We start from the raw sequence: 21,838 nt of genomic DNA, 5'->3' as shown, positions 1-21,838 counted from the left end.
TCCACCAGGTGCGTTTATTTATGGTACTTATGGTAGAAAACGAAAACGTACAAACAGCTAATGTGGCCAGCACATTACAGGCTGAGGCATAAAGTCATAAAGGTACTCTTTAAACAAACAGGCTGATGTTTTCACAGAATCATACAATAGAATCATACATAGACTGGTTTGGGTTGGAAGAGACTTTAAAGCCCACCCAGTGCCACCCCCTGCCCTGGGCAGGGACACCTCCCACCAGCCCAGGCTGCTCCAAGCCCCATCCAACCTGGCCTTGAACCCCTCCAGGGATGGGGCAGCCACAGCTTCTCTGGGCAACCTGGGCCAGGGGCTCACCACCCTCACAGCAAACAATTTCTTCCTAATATTTAATCTAAACCTCCTGTCAGCTGGAGAGCCGAGGGGAAAGGAGGTCAGCATTGGGATATACCAGCAGAGCAGGAGTGGGAAAAGGAGCTGCCAAAGCACAGCAGAAAGTGGTGTCCTCAGCTACCGCAGTTACAAAGCCTACTGAAGCTGCCAGAGATCGATATCATAAAGAAACCCACTGGTAAACATTATCCCTAGTAAGTAACAGCATCCATTCCCAAACTGTAATACTTCCCATTTAAAGTAGCAAAGAGATTTAAAGTATGTAGTAGCAACTGGCTGCTCCTCTGATGCCTCCCATAGTCAGTCTTCCTTTTAGTGTCATCAAAGAGGATTTTGAGGGAGGAAAAACAGGGCAACACAAACACACCGTGCAATTTTTAAGGTGCAAGAGCCCGTCTGCTCAGACACTTTGAAAATCTCTGTTCAGTCAGCTATCTTGGCATTTTGTTTGAATCTTTTGGCATTTTTTCATCTCCAGAGCAGCCTTCTTCACACTCTACAGCTGCAAAGACAAAGGTAAGTTCCTCATTCATGGGCCAAGTTCCTCCTGGTTTGTTTCAATGAAGGAAATTTATGACTTATGTTAATGTCATTAATGTCATCCTCTTTCCTTGCCAGAATTTCAGGTTGAGCAGGGATACCACACTCGCAGCATGAGACGTCTCTAATTCAGCTTTGTTCTAACATCCAAAATTACAAGCTTTCACCGTCTGCTTTAGAAGTACCTAAGAAGAAAGATTATAAGGAAAACAAAACAGATTCATTACTGAGGATTATTGTTGAAAACAGCAGTAGTAGAGGCCGCTGCTGACCTCAGAAATTGAGAGGGTAAAGATTATGCCGAAATGTTTCAGCAAAGCCAGCAAATCTGGGAACAGTTCCAGTCTTCCTGTAGCAATTTTAAAACAATAAATATTAAATCAAAAAGCAGATTCAAAACTGGTGAAAGGAAATTAATTCATTAATTCCTCTTTATCCACAAAACAGGCATGTCATGGAAAGCAGCAACAATGGCTTTCCTACAAATGACCCTCAACACTAGGGTGGAGAAATCTCTTCTACAGCTAAGAGGGAGTTCTGCCTCCACCACCTGTTCAGTTTTCAGTCGCTTTCTGAAGGCTCCTCAAGAGCCAAGTGTGACTGTGGTCTCAGTTGTTTCTGCTTATGGCTAGTGCGGCCAGTTGACTGTGGATAGAAGTGAAATACCCAAGTAAAACTGTCTTAGAAAGTCTGCATTAACACCAAGACATTAATTAGAGAATAGATACCTGCATTGTATATGCCATCAAAGACCTCTAGTCTTCTAATGGACTATGCTCCTTTTCTTCTCTAATCTTCAGATTCTCCTTTTCTCTATTGTTATAAGGGGGGGACAGGGGGTGGGGTGTGGAGAGAAAAAAAAAGCCCAAATCAGAATCAGAGATCTCGAGCAGTAAAGTCACATTCCAAGTTACATATAACATAGATAATGTATAACAAGAAGTTATATGATAAGATAATAAGCATCCTAAATGCATGGTGACCGCAAGGTGAGGTTCATGGAGGAAAAGAAGAGAGTGATCATCTGCCAGCTACCACCACAACACCTGGGTCCTTCTCCGAGTGCGGAGCCACTGTGAAGGGCAAGAGCAACATGAGGACTCCGGAGCTTGCTCATCCCGGGTCTCTGTTCTGACTGCAAGTAAGCAGCCAATTATTGCTAATTGCGCTGGCAGTTTTGCATTGTAGACACTTAGTGTAAGGTCCAAGCCAATAATTTGGAATAGCTACAAAGATATATTTGGCGAGCTTTCCCAGAAGCCTTTCTCTCTCTCTCCTCTGTCCTTACAGTTCAGTGTCTGCCACCTCGATCCTCTTCTCTTGCACGTTCTTCCGATGGTGTCGACAGATAATCACAACTATCACCACAATGATCATCAAAACACAAGCAGACCCAATAGCCACCGCCAGGAAATGTATTTCTGAGAAATGCACTGCATGGAGAAAAATAGATAAATAAACAAGAGGGACACAGAGAGGGCTCTTAATATAAGGTTGTGAACCTGTATCCCAGCTTTCCTCAGCTCCTTTTTTCTTCATATCCGTTAAGTAACCTCGTGCTTTCTCTTTATAAGCCTTTTCTTCTGTACATTTTCCCAAATGTGGAGGAAGACCTGCCAATGCCTCGACTGGCTAAATTCACATAACCTCTGGGGGGCGGTTCTTGTCTGCTCACCTTTCTGCACAACTCTGAGTCGCACTTCACCAATTGTGCCACCAACATCTGGTGGGTTCTTCACCTGGCAGGTGAATGTCCCGTTGTCAGTGGGCTGCAAATTCCAGATAACGATGGAAACATCGTTACGCTCAATATTCCCATCCCAGGTGACTCGCTCTTTAAACCGTCCAGTGGGCAGCTTGTAGGGCTCCTTGAAGTAATAAAATACCTACAGGAAAGACAGAAGCTGTCATTCCCACATGCTGTGCAGTCTCTGTGGTGGAAGCAGCATGTGGAAGTGGAATGGCACTGGCTGAGGAGGTCTAAGCTGAGGAGAGCTGTGTCAGCGCAGTCACTCTCAGATGAACTCTGGGGCATTTCAAAATAGACTACCTTTGCTCCAGCAGCCGTCTGAGCTCTGTCCTGCTCAGGCCTAAGGCTTCCTTAGGCTGCGTTCAGCTGTCCTTCAGTTATACGGCAGTACTAGTTGAACTGCTTGCACTGCCACATTGGCCAAGGCAAAACATCCTGTAAGTCGTATCAGGTGCAGGATGTCAGCTAAGACATAGGGTTCAGCTGTGGTGTAAGCAGGTACAGTTTCATCGGGCCCTGGGTATTTTAACCCTGATTCCCTAAAACTAAACATAAAAATTGTTTCTTTAGCCAAGGTCTGTAAAGAAAACGTCTTGCTCAGAGTAATCGTTATGAGTCGCAGAGAAAAAGCCCAAGATGCACATACTTGTGCAGTTTGGCTGTGCTTGCCCATGCCCACCCCTGGAATTGCTGCAGTCCCTGGGCTTACTCAGTGCTGGGCTTTGGGAGTGGTTTGTTTGGGCAAGCGTGCATCAATGAAACGGAGCGTAAAGGTCTGTCTCACCGGCTCATGAGAGCTCTGGTCCTCAGGCTGGAAGTTCCAGGTCACTGACAGGTGCTGGCTAACAGGGCTGCTGCTGGAAAAGGTGCATTTTAACCGCAGGTTAGTGCCGTTCACAGCATCCACCTCCTTGGAAGTGTGAACTTCCATGGCTGTCGCAAGCCAGAGTGCTACAGGGAAAACAGCAGGCATTAAAGATAAAGAAAACTACTGTCTAGGAGTAAGCTCATCACTTTTCCTTATCTGCATTTAGTCTATGCAGGAGCCTGCCTTATCTATCCCTGTCAATGTTTAACCAGACCATCACAAGCACAATATAATTACTGAGGGAGGTGATCCTGCGTATGCAAAATCCAAGAGATCTCCCGTGCTTCATGGATCTTGTCCGTTGTTGTGCGAGCTGCACAGAGCTGGTCTCAAGGGAGTTTGCATTCATCTGAACTGCTCGTACGGTGCTTTCTCTCTAGTTTTGTGGCTGCACAGTTATCACTTACGGATCTGAGAACTGGTTGAGAGACCACTGGGAAGGGTTTGCTTATGGGGACAGACTGCGTTGGAGGGAAATGTCTCTCTTCAGGCATAAGCAAACTTAACATCTAGGAGGTGCAATGCGGTGTAAGTGCCACCCCTCCTTAAATATATATTTGCTCCTGCCTGGCACTAAAGATACCACATAACTTTTCACGTGCTTGTCCCGGTCACGTTTTCACAAGTGATTAGACTCTAGTGCACTCAATTCCCCAAGCAGATGTCTTCAGAAAAGCGGTTCTGCCCTTTCAAATAGGACTGCTGAACCACAATAAACAATTGCTATTTCCCATGCTAGAACTTTCTTTATAGATTTCGTATTATCAGCCTGAGTGGCACAAGTGCCTGTTAGAAGGTTAATAGCCCAGCTGGACAGCTATTGTCAGATATAGTCAGGCTGAGGAACTCTACAGGAAATCCTCAAGGTAAATCTGTAAGCATTTGTTTGTCAAAGAAACATCCTCTGTTAACCAAACCACCACGGCTGCCACTTTAAAAATAAGTTAGCATCGCTAACTCGGTGCTACTCTGCAAGAGAGATAACCAGCAAGAGAGCATCAAGACACAAAAAAAGAAAAGAAAAATAGGAAACCCAAAGAGCTGCTGGTGAAGATGGCTCTCATACCTGAGCCCTAGTTGTCCTCTGGCTTGCCCTACCGTTCCTGAGTCCAATCCCTCTGGCAGATTGGTGCTACCAAAACGGTGGTGCTGTAAATTCTCACCTTTTTTCCCCCACAATAGCTGCATTGCTTGCCTGACTGCTTTAGCACTCTCGGTTAGTTTCTGCAAAAGAGCAGTGCTGAGCTAGAAGTTTTGCTGCTGCCGAAAGGAACAGTCCTCCCCGTTCCCGATCGTGCGCTCCCATTAGTTTCCTTTCACGCAATGGCTGAACTAACCCAGCAGAAAGAAAATATTAATAATTTCCTGTCACTTTAGGAAGATGAGTTGTCTCACCCCAGTGTGATTCAAGCAACAACAACAACAAAAAAGCTTATCTGGGGTTGTAAAATATGGCTTCATAACAGAAACAATCAATACATTTCCTGTATTTTAAATAAATTATAACCAAAGACTTCCTTGCCAAGCAATTTCTTTTCTCAAAGGAGAAAATATTTGAAATGCCAAAACACTAAAGGTGTTCACATTTGAAAAACGTTGTTGTCAGAGAGCGCTGTTTCTCATCTAAATATTTGGTATCAAATCTTTGCATTTTATACGCCTTTAAAAGAACAACCGTAGGACATCAGGGTAAAATGCTCTTTTTAAGACAGATTACTGAGCATATCTGTGCGCTGATGCATTTGGGAAAGAAGAACATGGTGGTCTTAGATTCCAGCTATATTGATATAAACCACTTAAAATTCAAGCCAGTTTATTGTTGGTCTGGAATCGTTGCAGTGTAACCGATCTAAACCCAGTGCTGCTTAACAATCTCTGATTGTCCAGTAACAAAGCGAGTGAAAAAAAAACATCTAGGAGTAAAGTCCAAATTCCTGATGGGAGAGGAAAAGATGTGTAATCAGAGCTCAGAACGAGATCAGTGTTCTTCTTCCACTTGAACACACCTAAACCTGTTTGTCGAAGAAACTCAATCACTTCGTGTCACTTGCAGTGAACCCCAGACCGAAAGAATCACAGCAATCGTCCACAACAAGTACCTGAGATTCCTATAAAGTCGCTGCCTTAATGAGGATGTTAATTAAGAGATCAGAAGAGGAAAGTCAAGATGGCAACGGAGGCCAGATGGCACCAGGTTTCCTTACCTTGGAGCTGTACCCCAAGGAAGAGCACAGCACCCAGCCAGCAGGGGCCATGCATCAGGAAGACAAGTCCGTACTCCACAGGTTAAGCAGTATCAGAAAGAGAAATTCGTTTCAGGTTCGCGATGAAAGATGAGTTTCTCAAAGCCTTCCCAGCAGAGTAGAGCAAATTCCTTTCTCGCAGCTTGCCCTGCAAGGCAATGTGAGTCCTGCTGTGAGTCAGAGAGTGCGCCCTGCCTCTGCACTGAAAGGCAAGGTGCGGCCAGCACAGCTCACTCCTGTGTGTAAAACAGAGACTTTCAAGGTAAGATTAATTTCTTCAGCCTCCCATATTCCTTTGCTCTTTTGTGTTGCAATCATCCCTCCTCCCAGCTTCCACCTGAAGCCACTCCCCTCTTGTGGGAGGTCATTTTGCTCCTAAGAGAAAATTTGCCTGAAGGTGTTTATAGATACCCTGAAGGAATGAGGGCCATTTGTGTAGCAAAACCCTGCTATCAAAAATAAGCAACCCAAAGAAAACAGTCTGTGGCAGCAGTGTGGGCACACATCCAGAGGATGGAAATATCCTACTGAAACACAGATACCTACAGCAAAATTAAGTGATCATTTTAATGTTAGTTGGTTGCAGCCATCCTGCAGAAAAACTGGGAGACTGCGTTAACTGGTGCTTGTAAAGTTCTTGGAAAAGTCAAAAGACAGCTACATCGGTCGTGAGCGCAGCCCCGTGGTAGTCCAGGCACAGCTGAGGAAACCCCACTGTGCTTAACAAGCAGCACAAGGTACTAGAGAAATTCAGCACAACACAAAATATTTTCCTGGTGGCACGTGGCAGTTGTGAGAGCATGAAACTGAGCTGTGCATGCGTGTTGGCACAACAAGGATATTTGCATTCGAAGACTGTAAATCACTTTAACAGCAGAACCTGCTGCTGGCTGTGGCTGTGTTTGGCCCATGGCTTAGTTCCAAAAAATCATCCCAGGTTATGAGCTTTTGTTGTGACTGATGCTAATTGTCCTTGCAGCGGTGCCAAGGCAGGGACGGGAGGACGCCCTTACCTCTGGATGTTTTGAAGGGCTCCCTCCAGCTCAGAGCTGAGGAGCAGAGTGAGGGCACTCTTGCTGCGCAGCAGTGTGGGCTCCAACTGGGATGGTTTAGATTACCTGGGACATGCTGAGGATGTCAGAACTGGCCAGAACAAGGTTTTGGTGGAACGAGAACAGCAACAGGACTCTCAGACTTCCACGTGGACATCTCTCCTCCCATTTGCTGTTGTAACATCCTCTGGGCAGTTGCTGAAGAGAACACTGAATTTATTTTCAACTTTTAAACTTCAGGTTACAAATGTGGCAATGTAAAAAAGCACTGAGGCCATGGGTATCACGAATGGTCCACGGAACAGCCCAGAGAATCTTGTCTCTGCTAACACGTCTCTGTGCTAATAGCTCGGAGATACCGCGTATCTCTATTTTCATGGGAATAATCTGGCCCTGTGTTAACCCTTCATCGCTGCTCCTCCCCAGATTTTCACTCAGTTTCCATTCCAAAATGTCACCTCCATTTTTTTTCATTGCCACCATGAGAACTTACTAGGCAGGTGTTCTTTTTTTGTTTTGCAAACAGAGGATACTTCCGCCTATTTCAGATTTTGCTTCAACTATCTGTAAGGCAGTGCTCAGCAGTCAGTTTGCTGCCACTTCTCAAGATCGTCTTTCTGCCCAGCAGCAGCTTCTTACCCTCAGGCATCCCATGCAGGGTCCAGTAGGACAAGCGTGTTTCTTGCTGTAACTGCCCTTTGGCTACGCTGGCCATGCAGCAACACTACTGGGTGTCACTTAAGACCACATTCGCGTAATGCACAGGGCTGGGAAGAGGGTCTGCTCTGATCTTTGCTTGCAGAATTTTACTAACCTTCAACATCTTGTTTCAAAGAGCGCTGACTTCAGCTGTTAAGAGAAGACCATATCCCTGGCACCCTTACTAGTAACCTAAATTCTCTGATGTTTTATTTTGAAATAAGTAAAAGATCTAACAGCTAAAGAGGGCACCTCAATAAATGAAATAGGGCCCCCAACATCGTGATTAGCTACATCATTAAATGGTGAGCTCTTGGGAAGGAGCAAGAAGCCAGCTCTGTCCTTCCACACGTCTGGAAAACTGTCCTTTGGGTGGGACACCTGTGTGGCAGCTGTGGAAACATCCTGCGCCCCTTGGAAGGAGGGAGCCTTGGCTGGCTTTGCAATGTCTGTGCCCTCAAATCCCCACTATACTCACAACCGTGTGAGCAGCTCCGCCACCTCTGTAGGCTTCACGCAGAGGGGAACAGAAAGACGGCGTGTTCCCACCTCGTCCGTGCTGGATTTCCAGCCCTGCTGGAAGCAAAGCTTGGAGAAGCCCCTGCCCGGGTCCCAAGGGGGGCGGGAGGGCTGCGCCTGCCCCGGCGGGGAAGGAGCCGGGTGCCCGCGGGAGGCCGCCGGGGTGCCCGCGGAGCAGGGCGGCTGGAAGGGCTCCGAGCCCCCCCTGCTGGAGCCCGGCCGCTGCTGCTCGGGCCAGCAAACCCGTGCGGCGAGAACTCCTCGCCAGGCGCCTTGCAAAGCCTCCCGTGGGCCAGCGGCAGCGGCGTCGCAGCGCAGCGCCCGCACGGAAGGATGGCTCAGGCTTTCCGATGGCTCTGCTACACCATGGTCCCTTCTGCTTTGGGCAGCTTGTGAGACTTTCCCCAAAGAAACAGCCTTCCCCCTAGCATTTAACCTTTCATGAGGGCTACTAGACTGGTGAGTAGACAGACATAAATGTGATTTAAAGAAATGAAGCCGATTTCATTGTAGGTGCAATTCATAACATGCCGCATGAAAACATAGAATTGCTTTTGCAGTCTCATACTGAAACTGAAGAGAAACAGCAACAGAGTCGAGCAAGTTCCCCCCTTAACAGGAGTGTGCGTCGGGAGCAGAGCATCACTTCAGGTCAGAGGCTTGCAGCAGGACTTGGGGGCTTAGCCACCCCTCTGGCTGTGCTCCTCAACGTCCATATGTGTGCAGAGGCGAGTCTGGGCGAGGAGCTGGCAAACACCACCCTTAAAGAGGCATCAGGAATAAATGGGTTGTGTTAGAGCAAAATAACAAAAGTAGAGTCTGGTTTGCATTCAGCAGTGACTAAAAAACCTGTGTTTTACAGCCTGGCACTTACAGGCTCTTTTCTGCTGGCCGTACAGCATCTCTAGGTGCTGAGCTTCTTGTAGCATTTCTGGTTCCGTTGTTTATTCCCTCACTATGCTAAGTTGCTTGCAGTAGTTTGAACTTCAGAAACACTCGCTTTGAAAAGTCGTTAGGAAGGTCCTGATGGCAAATTTAATCCAGGCACGTTTATCTCTCCTGCTGCCTCTAGGGCAGTTACCACAGTTCTGAGCCTTGAACTGGGCTGGTGCAAAGCAGCCACCCCTTGCTGTCAGTGACGTTCCGTGAAGACGTTTTGAGCCTCTGCACTTCCTGACATGGGCTTATTTTACTATACGTGTTCCGTGTCTTTCTTGGCTGCTTGCAGGTTTCACTGGAAACGGTGAGTCTCCGCAGCGCTGCTCAGTTCATTGCCGTGCACAATTCTGGGAAAAACAACTCTTGGGCCTCTTTCTTGTAAGTGAGAACTTGAAAAGCCAATGCGTTCTTTCTTCCCTCGCAGCCAGCCTCGCCAGTCTGATGTGGTAGAGGAGAGCAAGAGGAGGAGGAAGACAAGGATGAGGTTGGAGCGGTCCTTGCCTCTGCTGGGACTCCTGCTGTGTGTGGGTGAGTACAGCCAGCCAGAAATCCATGGGGACCGGCGGGTGGCTGCCCAGGGGCTGTGGAGGAGGAAGCACAGTGGTGTGGGACTGGTTTTGCAAAGTACCTGCGTGTACACTGCCTGTGGAGCTGCTGCTCTCCAGAGTGAGTGTTCCCTTCAGAGCGCGGGTTGCAGAGACAGGGAAATGGGAATCCAACCCTCTCAGGCAAGAGAAAAGAACCTAAGGTCCCTGCCGAACTTTTGCTTACAAGCTGCGTCACTAAGATAACTGGCCTCCAAACTTCACGCAGCAGGGTTGGAGCTTGATGGACTCCTTTCTGCAGCAGGGTGAACTATAAGGTTCTGTGGGTTTAATTTTGTTTTTACACTTTATTCATGCGCTTTTCTTAAACCTTTTTGTGATCACGGGCAAGTAACTTCAGTTCAGATTCACTGGTATCATGGGACTGGTAGCAATTTTCGTGCTACCAGTGTGGACTGACCAGCGTTTACAAAGTTGGTTTGAGATGAAATGCAGAGTATCTGTAAAGACCATAAAGAAGCTGGTAACTTTGAAAGATTAATAAAATTAAAATAAGACTACAGCTACTCTGCCAATGCACAGCAAATACCAACTGCTATTCTTTAAGATTGAAAACATTTGGTTCAACAATGCCCTGTTCTTTTTTCAAATTTAAATTCGTCTTATATAAATAAAAAAGAATCAGATTTACAATTCTGTTAAAAGTAACTCTATTGTAAAGCGAGAACTACCTGCGATGAGACAACAGCCCTCAACGCATGAATACAGGTCATTTCTTTACTTACTTACCTTACTTTCTATAAATGTTTCTAAAGCAAATCAGAAATCTGATTCAGACCTCCTAAAAACTGTTCCTATAACCCTCCAGCTCCAGAGACTTCAATGGAGCTACTTGTTTCCTACCAAGAGAGAAAAATCACATAGTTAAACTGCTTTACATCATTAAATCAAGCATCAGGGGCCAATCCTCCAGTGAGTACACTCCTGCAGGGGACAGTGGTTCTTATTGCAGAAACTAGGCGTGATTTTCCGTCAGTCTTTGGTCCATGATAATAAAGGAAAATGCTTGGGCATACAGCCTGCAATAACCCTTTTTCTAAACTGGGGTGGAAAATGATTCAAATTTCCATTACGCGTTACCGTGTTAAAAATGGCTTCCAAAGGAAAAGACTTCATTTCAAACCAACATCCTGTCTCAGCTAACAGAACGCTTCTAATACATTTAGCACAAATACAGGAGCATAAACATCTCCTTCAAGCAGCTGAGTTCAGAAAGGATACCCTTGAAGTAGGAAAGCTGTGTGATATCAGTAACTAAATTGCTTAACGCTTATTTTTCTTTCTTTTGTAGTTGGCACCGCAGCTCAGCAGGGTAAGTATATTTTACCAGAATTCTTAACTATGGAGTATGATAAAAAGATCAACTACGGCTCACAAGCAAGAACTAAAAGTCAAATAGAAATATTTGAATTTTGCAAATATTATAGAATAGTAAAAATTCCCTATTCATTAATTGTTACTGATCTTACAGATTTGACAAATTGGCTGTAACGAACTGTCCCTAATTATTGCTCGTGCTCCCCAGGCAAGGTTGGGCATTTTCCAACAGCAACAAGCAGTAGGATTACAGCAGGTTGATTTGTTAACGCTTGTTATTCTCTCCTTTGCAGAGGATACCAAGGGACAGAAGGGTAAACGTATTTTACCAACATTCTTAACTATTTAGCATGATATAAAGACTAGAGATACCTCAGAGGTGAGGACTAAAAGTCAGATAGAAATATTTGAATTCAAGCAGTATTTTAGGAGGAAAAAAAAATCCTGTTCCTTAGTTGCTACTGTCATCACCAATCAGAAAGACAGCTGTAACGAGTTGCCCCTAATTACTGTTAGTGGTCTCCAAGGAGGGCTGGCCATTTGCAGAGAGCAGCAAGTATGTGGATAAACAGAAGGACGAATGGCAGGTGGACAGGCTCTCTGACATAAAGTAGAACACTCTCTGATAGTATTTTGATACTGCTTAGTGTCCCAAAGAATGAATGTAAAAACTAAAGGAAAATACGCATGCAGAAGACACGTACACAGGGAACTTACATTACACCATAAAATCACAGATTTTGCAGCGCAAACTGTCCCGGTGGGATCAAGAGCGTGCAGGGAAGCCTGCCCAGAAGCCGTTTGTAACACTGGTTTCCCTTCTCCTTGGCCTACCCTCCAATAAAGAATTCCTGGTGGAGATTTCTGGAACCACGGTGACAATCACGTGTCCCTTGACTGAAGGCAGCATAACCTGGAAGCCAACTAGGGTAACAGCAACCGACGATGAGAGGAAGTACGTTATAGAGAATCATGACAGCACTCCTGCCAACGTGAGTTGTTCGTCAGGTGATAACACGTATCACATGTACCTGAATGCCAGAGGTGAGTGAAAAAGCACTCAGTCTATGGGCTACAGATGAAGTCTACGCAGTGACAGACGTTAGGAGCCGAGCCCTGATTTTCAGTGCTGCTGGGCTGGGTGAATGCAATTCTGCTGAGGCCCTTCCCGCTCTGCACAGGCAGTAAATAAGTCCAAGAGCAAATTTTTGGCAAACAAAATCTCCCTGCTTTCTACGGCTTTCCCTTCCGCTGTCCTCAAACCAGGTGCATGTCAATGGTTCCCACTTATAGAGCGTGCAATCTTCTTTTATACGGCTTCTGCCATGCGACAAGGCAAGAGTAATGTCTGTCACAAAAGCATTTCTTACCTTGCAGAGTGGAAACCTCCCATCCGGGGCACACAGCCTGGTTTCTGTGACCCACTAGACGGGGGGCTTATGCTTAGAATCCAGCATAGGCACAGGGGGACAATGATCGAGGAGATGTTCTGCACCCTCCGGCTCCGGCCATGCGAACAGCAGAGGGAAGCCGAGGAGGCTGCACACACCAGCCCCCGCTCTGTGTCTCTCTGCAGACCGAAATGGCAGGGCAGATACAATTACAGGGGCAGCCTGTGCTGTCCCCCTTCCTTTCTGTTTGCTCATTTCTCCTTCCCACCCAGAACTCTCTCGTTTCTGCTAGCACTAAGCTGGATTTTCCATGCTGGAAAGGAAGGGTGCCCGTCTCTGAGCAGCTTCATCTCTCCTCCCCGCAGTGTGCACAAACTGTGAGGAGCTGGACGCCTTGGCAGTGACAGGGATCATCACTGCGGATCTTCTCATCACCTTCGGGGTGCTGATTCTGGTCTATTACTTCAGCAAAGACAGGAAGGGGAGAGCGAGTCCTAGTGCTGGCAGTCGGCCTCGAGGTAAGAGCCATCTCAGGCGTCTCTGCTCTCCATGATATTAAATGAAGCACTTGTGACAGAGCCACCCCTATTCCCCAAAAGCCTCCAAGATCTCACCAAACAATGCTCCTGCTTGCCGCATCTGTTGCTCTGGGCCGCCGTGTCACGTCAAGGGCTTCCTGCCCATAGGAAACCATTTCACAGGCAGCAGCGTTGAGTCTGTGCTGCAGTAAACTCTCTACGGCAGATGCTCAGCTTGCAAGTGTAGCTGCAAACCCGCCCTGGCCCACGCAGCTGCTGGCTCAGGCAATCACAGACCAAGAATTAGGCTCACACGCAGAAGATGCGATTAGAAATTGTGGTGTTACTAAAACCATACATTTTAATTTCTGTCTCATGAGACCATGGTTTGGTGACCCAGTCGGTCCAACAGCGGGGCTGATGGTTTATAAATACCAGGGTAAAGAGATGTTATTTGCTGGGTTCACAGAACTGTGATGACATGCTCATACTTGTGCAGCTTGCTGAGGCAGAGGAGGATAGATCTGGTATCCATATTGCGGCCTGGACCTATGCTCATGGGGCCTTCTTGTTCTCAAGTGTTTCTTCACAGCCAGGAAAGCTAGATTCTAAAAGAAAGCAAATTTCCTCCTAAATGATCATAAGGCCTCTTGCCTGCAGCAGTTGGGTCTTTAAAAGCTCTAAGCTCATAGTAAAGTCATGCAAGTTGACCCATAGTATGCGTTACCCTGGGATCATCTCCGTGAAGGTCCCTCGTGCTGCGTTAGATGAATTATCACCAAGGATGACCTACCTCTCTTTGCCCCTGTTGCAGGTCAGAAGGTGCAGCGTCCTCCCCCTGTTCCAAACCCGGACTACGAGGTATGGAGAATCTGCAGGTTTTTTCCATCTCTCTTTGCTGGTTGGGGATGGATAGCCAGAGCTGGAAATCTGTAGCATTTATCCTTTTCGCTCCTTTGAAGAAGCATCCAGTCAACCTCCAAGCTTTCACGGGAGTGGAGGAAAAAGGTGGTTGAGGGTGGACTCCTTCTCTTGGTCCCGACACAAGAAGTCAGGAGCAGAACTGCAGTTTCTCGTGCACGCTACCAGAGCGGCACTACACCACTCTCTTGTGTTTTTCTCTGCCTGCCCTGTGGACCAGGACTCTAGCATTGTTTGAGGGTGTGTTAGTAAGGATTCCCAAACTAACGTCTCTGTTGTTCCCACAGCCCATCCGGAAAGGCCAGCGGGAAGTGTATGCAGGCCTGGAATCCAGGGGCTTCTGAAATTCCCATGGATGACAGGCTGGAAAGCAGCAGCAGAGGGCTAAGCGCTTCTGCCCGTCTCGGCACCGGTTCTGCTGGGGCTCAGGCGGTTTGGGGTAAGCCAGGCGGCTACACAGGACAGGCACCCTGCTGCCATCCGCTGTCCCACCCTGACGTGTTACTTCACCCTTCGATTTGACATTAGGGAAAAGAAACAAATGAGTGCATTGTCAAGAGAAGTTTTCCTTCTCATTAAAGGACTGCAGCCTCACCCATGGCTCCTGGCCTCCTTTTCCCTCACACTTCTCTCTCTGCTCCAGTTGCCTGCCTATTTAAGTGCCTCCCATTTAATTTCCACCCTGACTGCCTCCACTTTCTCCCCGTGCCTCCCTGGGTAGGTAGTGGGCAAAGAGTGGGTCCTTCTCAGAGTGACTGGCCTCTAAGCTTGTCCTGCTCTCACGTTAATAGCCTATCTTGATTTTGCTGCCCAGCATTGTAATGAAAAGAACTGAGGCAGACAGCGTATTAAAAGCAAAATGGTACATTTTCATAAAAAAGCCACTCCTTTGAATTAAAATGTTTCAGTCAAAAAAACCAGTTTTCTTTAAAAAGAAAGAAGCCCTTCTACCAGTGCATGCAGACTGACCTGCCCATCCTCCAGCCCTTTTTCTGTAGGAAATGAGTGGGGCTCTGTACCACTTTGCATCCACCGACCATCACGTTTCAGACCTTCGGCAGAACACTTTCAGAGCGACACATGAGGATTTGGCACCTTCCCAATCCATCTGAAAGTCTCCTATTAGGAAATTTAAGCGCTTAGGTTAAATCTTTGTTGCTATTAAATAGTGGGGCTCTTAGGTATTTCAGCTAAGATTTGAACCCCCACTTAGTAATGAGTGCAGTCTGACTGAGACAGCACAACGGGGATTTTCATGTTTCCCAGAGTGGAACCGAGACCCTTTGGCTCAGGCCTGGGAATAGCACTCTGCTCTGAAACAGCTTCTTCACTGCAATTGAAATGAATGCTCTGGGGCCACAGTGATAAAGACCAGGACCTACAAAATCCAAGAGAGCATCAAACCCTTTTGCTAGCTGTCCTCCTCATTCCAGAGGCTTCATGGAATCCTTTTTTACTGATATTCTATAGTGCAGTCTAGGATAAACACATTTATTTGAGTGTGTTGTACCCTAAGGGGTGTACATTTGCTGGCAGAGTGCCATTTTCCAGAACCATTGCTCTTAGAGATTCTTGTGATTTGTCCTTTGCTGCTGCCCTTTCTCTCCCCGTTTCAGCTCTGTAACTTGAGTTCTGCCTGGGTTCTGTTAGAAAGATGGCGGGCTTCTTTCCTGTTGGTAAAGATCCATTTTAACTTTTGTACATACATTTAAAAACTGTAATATATTAATAAAACGCAGACAGCACCACCAGAAATGCATTGGAAAAGATTTCACCTGTGGTTTTGTCTCTGTTAAATAAGAAAAGGTTTTGTTAAGGGGAGTTCCCAGGTCCGGAGCAGTCCAAGACAGTGAGAGCTTCTATATGTTTGTGTCGGCTCACCTTGAGGCAAGCCTACAAGGTGTTTGGGAGCAGACTGTGCCAGGGCGGAGGGGATGACAACTCCACACATAAAAATACACTGTCGTGCCTAGCAGAGCGGGACCTGAGAGCAGGGCCGGGGTCAGCAGGAGCTGGGGAGTGGGTCTGGGGACAAGGGAAATAGCTGAGGTCCCATGCGCTCAACTCAACAAATGTTAAATCTGCCTGATTTTAAAAGCTGCAGTTTCCAAAGCAGCAGCAATGGGACAGGTAGTAACTTAAGGAGAAGGGGCCAAGAGATGCTGTGATACCTGGGAACGTTTCTGGTCTAACACTGGCTGCGTTAGACGCATTTCTGTTGCTCTGCAGAGCAACAGCTCTGAAGAAAGGAAACAGCAGCAGTGATGGGGGCCGGGGGTGGTTTAACCCTTGAGTTTCAGCATGGGGAGATGAACACCTAACAAGTTTCATGCTTCACATTGCTGTGCTTACCCTGCAGGATGTGGTTTTAAAGGCAGTACAGCTGGGTTTACCATACAAGGTGCTAAACATCTAGGAGGGAGATTGCAAGATACAAAGAGTGCTAACCCTGAGCAGCTCTAAAACCACTCTGGGCCATGTTCTCAGCTTCTGCAAAACATCACTGCTCCCGGGACGCTTGCTCAGCCCAGCCGTACAGCCCATTACCACGAATGGGATGTGAGAAGCCTGGAGCGCTCCAGGTGTACAAAGCCAAAATTTTGCTTCAAACTACACCCCGGTGCTTCTGCCACTGTTTATGGGGCTGCATGTTCGCCCCCGCCAGCGCCATCCCACGCTCTCCTTATCTCAGTGGGATCAGCACTCATCCAGTGACATCTCTCTGCCTCCGTGCTTACCTGCACTATAGAAATAGTGCTTTGTCCTCCCAGAGATGATGTGCTGAGGAGCCTCTCACCAACAGACAAGTTGCAAATGCTGCCCCTGCTGTGCCTTTGATTTGCGTAGAGCATACCCACCCACTCTGCTCTGTGTTTCTCCTGCACTTTGAGTGTGGTTAGCCGCCTTTGCTCGCTGCTTTAAGATCTGATGGCGATTAAAGCGTTATGAACTCGACAGTCTGCTGGTCGCTTTTTTTATAAGGTCCTACCTAGATTGCTTTGCAGACCAAAGGCGGGTATTGGCATAGTCCACCTGCAATGGTCCTATCGGGCTCAGCCTTCACTGGAGCAGGTCAGAGCGGAAAAACCGCTGAGACATTATTCTGCTCCTGCGAACAGCAAAATGTTGTCATGTAAAGAGCCGACGCTGTAGAAAAACAAGTCCTTTTCTCATTCACCGTCCACAAGGCTGATCACATACTGATTCCTGTAAGGGCACAGGGGGTACACCCACAGCTTTTCACACCCTATGCGTTGTTTGCTGTGCCAGACGCGTCACAGATTGGTGCCCAGTTTTTATTGAGTGTTAACTCTTCCAGTGCTTACTTTATACCACTGAGTCACACAGCAATTCACAGCCTGGTGCTCTCCAAAGCCCATCACCCACATTCTTAGAAAAGCAGGAAAACACAACCTACCTACAGGTGTGTGCAACTGGCACACGGAGGGTGTCCTGGTTTCTGAGGTTTCTAACTGCTAGCTGATCCTGTCTGTTATCTGCCTGCTGCTTTGGCCGTAGTCAGACAGCATTAGCTGTTTCTGCTCAGAGCTCTTGCCAGGAGGAGCTGGGCTGGTGTGCGGAGAGCCAGTGCTGCTCCATGTCTGGAAGGGTGCTTGAGATGGGAAAGGCTCTGAAAGTTTGCTTGACTACATCCTGCACTCAGCACACTGGGATGGCCAATGAGCCCGAAAGGGGGGTTGCTGGATGTCCCACAAAAGATCCCTGGCCTGGTCACAAAGGTGGACTGCAGAGGCAGAGGAGGGTAAAGTGTGGAGACTGCAATTAGATACCGAGCCCTGCAGGTGCAGAGGAAAAGTCCTCCCGCCTTTCTTCCTGCCAGTCCCCCAGCTCTGTCCAGGGGACCGAGGCACACAGACACTTCGCAGGGGGGGACACAGACCCTGATGAGTGTCGCTGTGCTCCCGGTGTCCCCGCTCCCCGTTCTGGAAGGGGAGTTAAATGAGACAAAGCCTCTGCTACTACCAGAGGCAGCAACCCTCTCCCTTCACAAGGTCCACCATCCCCAGCTTCAGCAGTGGACTCAGATGTCATTTGGATCGTGGCAGAGAGAGGTGGCACAGCCACGGCCGCCTGCCTGCACTGGCAGAGCAGCGTCCTACCAGGACAGGCAGGAGACTTACGGCTCGGCAGGGATCCGGGCAGTTCGCATCCAGCATGCGCCTTCCCCAGCGACTGCACAGCTCCCCGGGCCTCAACACAACCGACGGAGCACGGAGGCTGTGGGATAGGCTCATCTTTAATGAGAGGGATACAGAAGTACAAGAGGTCATGGAAAGAGTGCTACAAGCAGCCCAACCTGGCAAGGAGCTGGACGGTTCTCTAGGCAAAAACCTGCACTGTCTTCTGCCAGCACGGAGCTTACGGAGGCACTGGCGGTGGCTTTGCTGTAATATCAACTCCTGGTACAAAGGCGCCACAGGCCCCAGCGTCTTCCCACTTCACTTGCGGGCCTTGGCAGGTGTCAGCCGGCTATACTGTCCATCGTCCCGCTCGCCAAGGGGCTAGGAGGAAAAAAAAAGGTGAGACAAGCTACAGCTGCACCTGTCCAGCCCTGGGAGGGAGGGTACAGGGGAAGCTGGCCCAACCCTCCCTTTGCCATGCTTTTGGAAACCTTTCCCTCCCCACACAAAAAGAGGCAGGGGGCAGCTCCACACAGTGGAGGTGGCTGCGAACGCCCCAGCAGAGAGCAATCTCCAGCACAGCTCAGTACCTTGTGGCATCACGCGTCCCCCAGCAGCTGTGCCGTCACGGCCACGCTGGTCCCACCACACAGCCCCACACCATGCAGAGGCGCCAAAGCCCTCAGGCACACACGTGCATGCCTGTGCTCACCTGGTAGAGCTGCTCGTTGGCAATCAGGTTCTGCCTGTCCGAAGCTAAATGAAGAAAAAAGGTGATCAAGGATCAGGGGAACCATGAACAATGTGGTCAACATGTGTAAACAAACCTAAGCGGCTGGCTGCTTGCAGCCCTGCGCCTCTGGGAGACTCAGTGGAAAGACCCTGGCTCAGATGTTCCCATGCCACCAGCTGCTGCCTCTGGGATGAAGTTTTGGTGAACCTTGTGCATTTAATGGCTTCTCCTGGGAAGCCGAGCTAGGGGCAGGAAGGATACATGGAGTGCTCACACGAATCCCCACACTAGACATGCTGTACGCTGGCTGCTGCCTGCAACTTGTAGTGACTAGGCTCTGCGGGCAGTGACGGGAAGTCCTTAGGTACCACACACAGCTCCTAAAGATGCCCAGGCACCTCCCATCCCCACCCGCAGGCAGCCAGCGGGGCTCTCCCCTCACCTCGTGACATGCGTCCCTTGTCCTGGCCCGTGATGCAATACACAGCAACCGCCAGGAAGATGGTGGCGACAACATCTGCGACCACGATCCCCGAGATGGTGGGAACATCCACTTCGATGCAGTTCTGGCACACTGGAAGCCCAAAAGGACACAGACGCTGAAAGCAGGATCGTGACCAGGACCCTGCCCCTTGGGTGCCTCTTCCCTGCTGCCAGGGTCAGTCTGAGCCCAAAATGCTCAGCCAGCTCTCCCAGTCCAGGCAGGCTCCAGTCCCAGGAGGAGAGAGACCAAAGATTAAGTCTGGCTTGCTGCGTGACCAGGCGCAAGCTGCCACGTGTCCCCAGCATTCAGGGCAGGCCACAGGAGAGCCAGCGAGCGGCTAGCAACGAGGCAGTACAAGTGACAGGTTATGGCACTAAACGCTATAGAGAGCTCTGCCAGGGACACCAGATGTAGGGGACCGCACAGCTTTGCTGTTCCCATGGGCAACCTAGCACAGGAGCTGCCAGGACCTCTGAAAACTGGTGGAACCACCCCCAAACTCTGAGAGATCAGTAGTTCCCTCAAAAATTTGCTTGGGTGAAAACTCCAGGCAGTTCTGGCTCTAGAAACCGGGTTTGCAACACTTACTTCGATAGTGCACCTGGAAGGGAGAGCTTTGCTTGTCGCCTGCGTCACATATATAGGTGCCTCTGGGGTCATCATAAATTGCACCCAAGTCCAGCTGTGTTGTGTTTCCTACGTTATTCCCGTCTTTCCACCATACCACCTGACTTTGGCTGGTTGTCTCGCACTCCAGGAACACCTTCCCGCTGGCTTCCTTCACAATTACCTTCTGTCCTGTAAAAAAAAGGAGAGCAGAAAGCTTCACAGCTGAGTCCTCAGCCCTCATGGTGGTGCAGAGCTCAGAGATCTTGTTCGTGGACGTGGCTGTTGTAGGCATTAGGCTGTCCCCCAAGCAGTGGAAAGGACATGGCAAACAAAAAACTCTGCAAAAAGAAAACTACTCAGTGGAAAAGTACTCCACTGTTCAACTGGTGGTTACATTAATGCAGCTCTGGGTAGTTTAGAGATCCAAATACCCTTACAGTGAAAACTAACTGGAATTGGGCACCTACCTGGCCTCCATTCAGACTGTACGCGCATCACCCCCATCCCAGACACTGATCGCATTGGCATAGAAGCGCAACTGCAGTAAGAGACACTTCAACAGAAAGCATAACGTTTCCACCAGCAGGGACAGAAGCTGAGCCCAAATAGGGGGACAAAATCCCATTGGTTTTTTACCCAACAGTAAAAAACATTTTTAGTGAAGAGCATGCAAAAAATCAGGACAGAATTGCTTCCTTGGCCCAAAGGCACCACCTTCAGAGTCTCCAAATAGAGAGTAATTCCTTATCTGCTGAGCACTAGAGCTGAGTATAGAGTATGGCCTCTCCTGCTCACGTATTTATGCCAGGCACAAAGCCCATGGCTACTCTGCTCTAACACCATGGTCCAACTTTACACGCCCTGTCATTGCAAGATGAGTCTGAGCCTTCACAGCCAGCCAGGGAGTAACGTACGCGGCTCCAGACCGTCACAGCAACGGTCCAGGGCAGGCACAGTCGTCAGAGCAATCCCATCCTCGTGAACCATTGCACTGGTTCACTCCCTTCTCCCTGTCGACATTTACAAACCTCACGTCAAGATGCCGCAACAGACAACCCCAGGTAGCCACAGGAACCTGCTTCCCAGCCACCCTCCCACCACCACAGAGACACCTAGGGTATGAGCAATACGGGTGGCAGCCTCCAGGGACCACAGCGAGTGCCTGACGAGCCCCGTGCTGACCTGCTGCAGCCCACAGGATGAGCCCCAGCCTTGCCACCTGCATGGGGTCCCTCGGGTGCACCATGCCGGGGGTCTCCATGTACTGCATGGGTCAGCAACGCAGCACCCCACGGCTGATACCCAGGGACTTACCTCGGATGCCCCAGATAGCCACAGCCAGGCTGGCAAGGAGCACCCAGGCGCCCAGGGTCCTTTCCCTCCGCATGGCGTGAAGTAGTGGCAGCTCTTTCCCCTGCTCAGTGAAGAGGACGCAGAGAGAGCTCCTCGCCACAACGCACCACGCACCCCGAGGTCTTTGTCAGGTACCGGATGCCGAGGGCTGGAGCTCCCTCCCTCCCACAGCAGCTGGGGGATGTCTGAGGTGCTCTGCGCCTGCCTCCTCGCCCCAGCCATGACGTCCAGGGAGCGGCAAGGGAGGGCAGGTTGGCCTGAGGTAGCAGGTCCCCCAGTACCTGGGGACGCCCAGTAGTCATATCTCCCCCTACAACCACAGGTCCTCCTACAGCCATAGACCCCTAGCAGTTATTCATCCCCCAGCAGCTATGGAGCCCCCCAGCAGTTTTGTGTCCTCCTACAACCATGGACCGCCAGCAGGCACAGAGTCCCCCAAGAGCCATGGAAGTCCCAAGCAGCCACAGGTCTCAGCACATCCACGGAGCCCCTCAGCAGCTTCGGGTCCTCCTAAAACCACGGACCCCTTGCAGTCATATGTCCCCTAAGCAGCCATAAGGCGTGTCCCCTACAGCCATGGGGTCCCCCAGAAGCCCCAGAACCCCCAAACAGCCCCAGGTCCCACTACAGCCATGCACCCCCAGCAACCATAGGTCCCACAACAGCCACGGAGCCCCTACAGACAAGAGTCCACCAGCAGCCAGAGAGCCCCCCAGCAGCCACGTGTCCCCCGGCCGCAACGGGAGACGCCCCGAGCAATTCTGTCCCAGCCCGGCCGCCGTAGCG

General features: G+C 49.2%; 3 protein-coding genes across 4 annotated transcripts; 1 reads left to right on the top strand and 2 right to left on the bottom strand.

Moving 5' to 3' along the window:
* On the bottom strand, positions 1 to 6,115 carry LOC141732389 (myelin protein zero-like protein 2). The gene is made up of 6 exons (XM_074561286.1): positions 5,732 to 6,115; positions 3,444 to 3,610; positions 2,585 to 2,795; positions 2,198 to 2,342; positions 1,638 to 1,722; positions 1 to 1,094 (listed from the first exon to the last, which is right to left on the bottom strand). Exons 1-5 carry the CDS (start codon positions 5,784 to 5,786, stop codon positions 1,665 to 1,667), a joined length of 636 nt encoding a protein of 211 aa, XP_074417387.1. The 5' UTR covers positions 5,787 to 6,115; the 3' UTR covers positions 1 to 1,094; positions 1,638 to 1,664.
* Positions 6,116 to 8,341: 2,226 nt separating this feature from the next.
* On the top strand, positions 8,342 to 14,325 carry CD3E (CD3 epsilon subunit of T-cell receptor complex). Of its 2 annotated transcripts, none has more exons than XM_074561282.1 (7): positions 8,342 to 8,499; positions 9,404 to 9,507; positions 10,876 to 10,896; positions 11,748 to 11,945; positions 12,658 to 12,810; positions 13,625 to 13,671; positions 14,019 to 14,325. In XM_074561282.1, the coding sequence occupies exons 2-7, from the start codon at positions 9,459 to 9,461 to the stop codon at positions 14,073 to 14,075; spliced, it is 525 nt and encodes a 174-aa protein (XP_074417383.1). In that variant the 5' UTR covers positions 8,342 to 8,499; positions 9,404 to 9,458; the 3' UTR covers positions 14,076 to 14,325. The 2 variants fall into 2 exon arrangements, with proteins under 2 accessions (XP_074417383.1, XP_074417382.1); XM_074561281.1 differs by lacking the exon at positions 8,342 to 8,499 and adding an exon at positions 9,186 to 9,283.
* A 3,646-nt stretch (positions 14,326 to 17,971) lies between these two features.
* On the bottom strand, positions 17,972 to 21,793 carry LOC141732334 (T-cell surface glycoprotein CD3 gamma chain-like). The gene is made up of 5 exons (XM_074561136.1): positions 21,014 to 21,793; positions 19,679 to 19,888; positions 19,049 to 19,180; positions 18,586 to 18,629; positions 17,972 to 18,254 (listed from the first exon to the last, which is right to left on the bottom strand). The coding sequence occupies exons 1-5, from the start codon at positions 21,084 to 21,086 to the stop codon at positions 18,192 to 18,194; spliced, it is 522 nt and encodes a 173-aa protein (XP_074417237.1). The 5' UTR covers positions 21,087 to 21,793; the 3' UTR covers positions 17,972 to 18,191.
* Positions 21,794 to 21,838: the final 45 nt, after the last annotated feature.

Source organism: Larus michahellis, chromosome 17 (genome assembly GCF_964199755.1).
Source record: "Larus michahellis chromosome 17, bLarMic1.1, whole genome shotgun sequence".
In the NCBI taxonomy this organism is placed as follows: domain Eukaryota; kingdom Metazoa; phylum Chordata; class Aves; order Charadriiformes; family Laridae; genus Larus; species Larus michahellis.
Note: the sequence above shows the minus strand (reverse complement) of the source record. Positions and strands in the feature narration are given on the sequence as shown.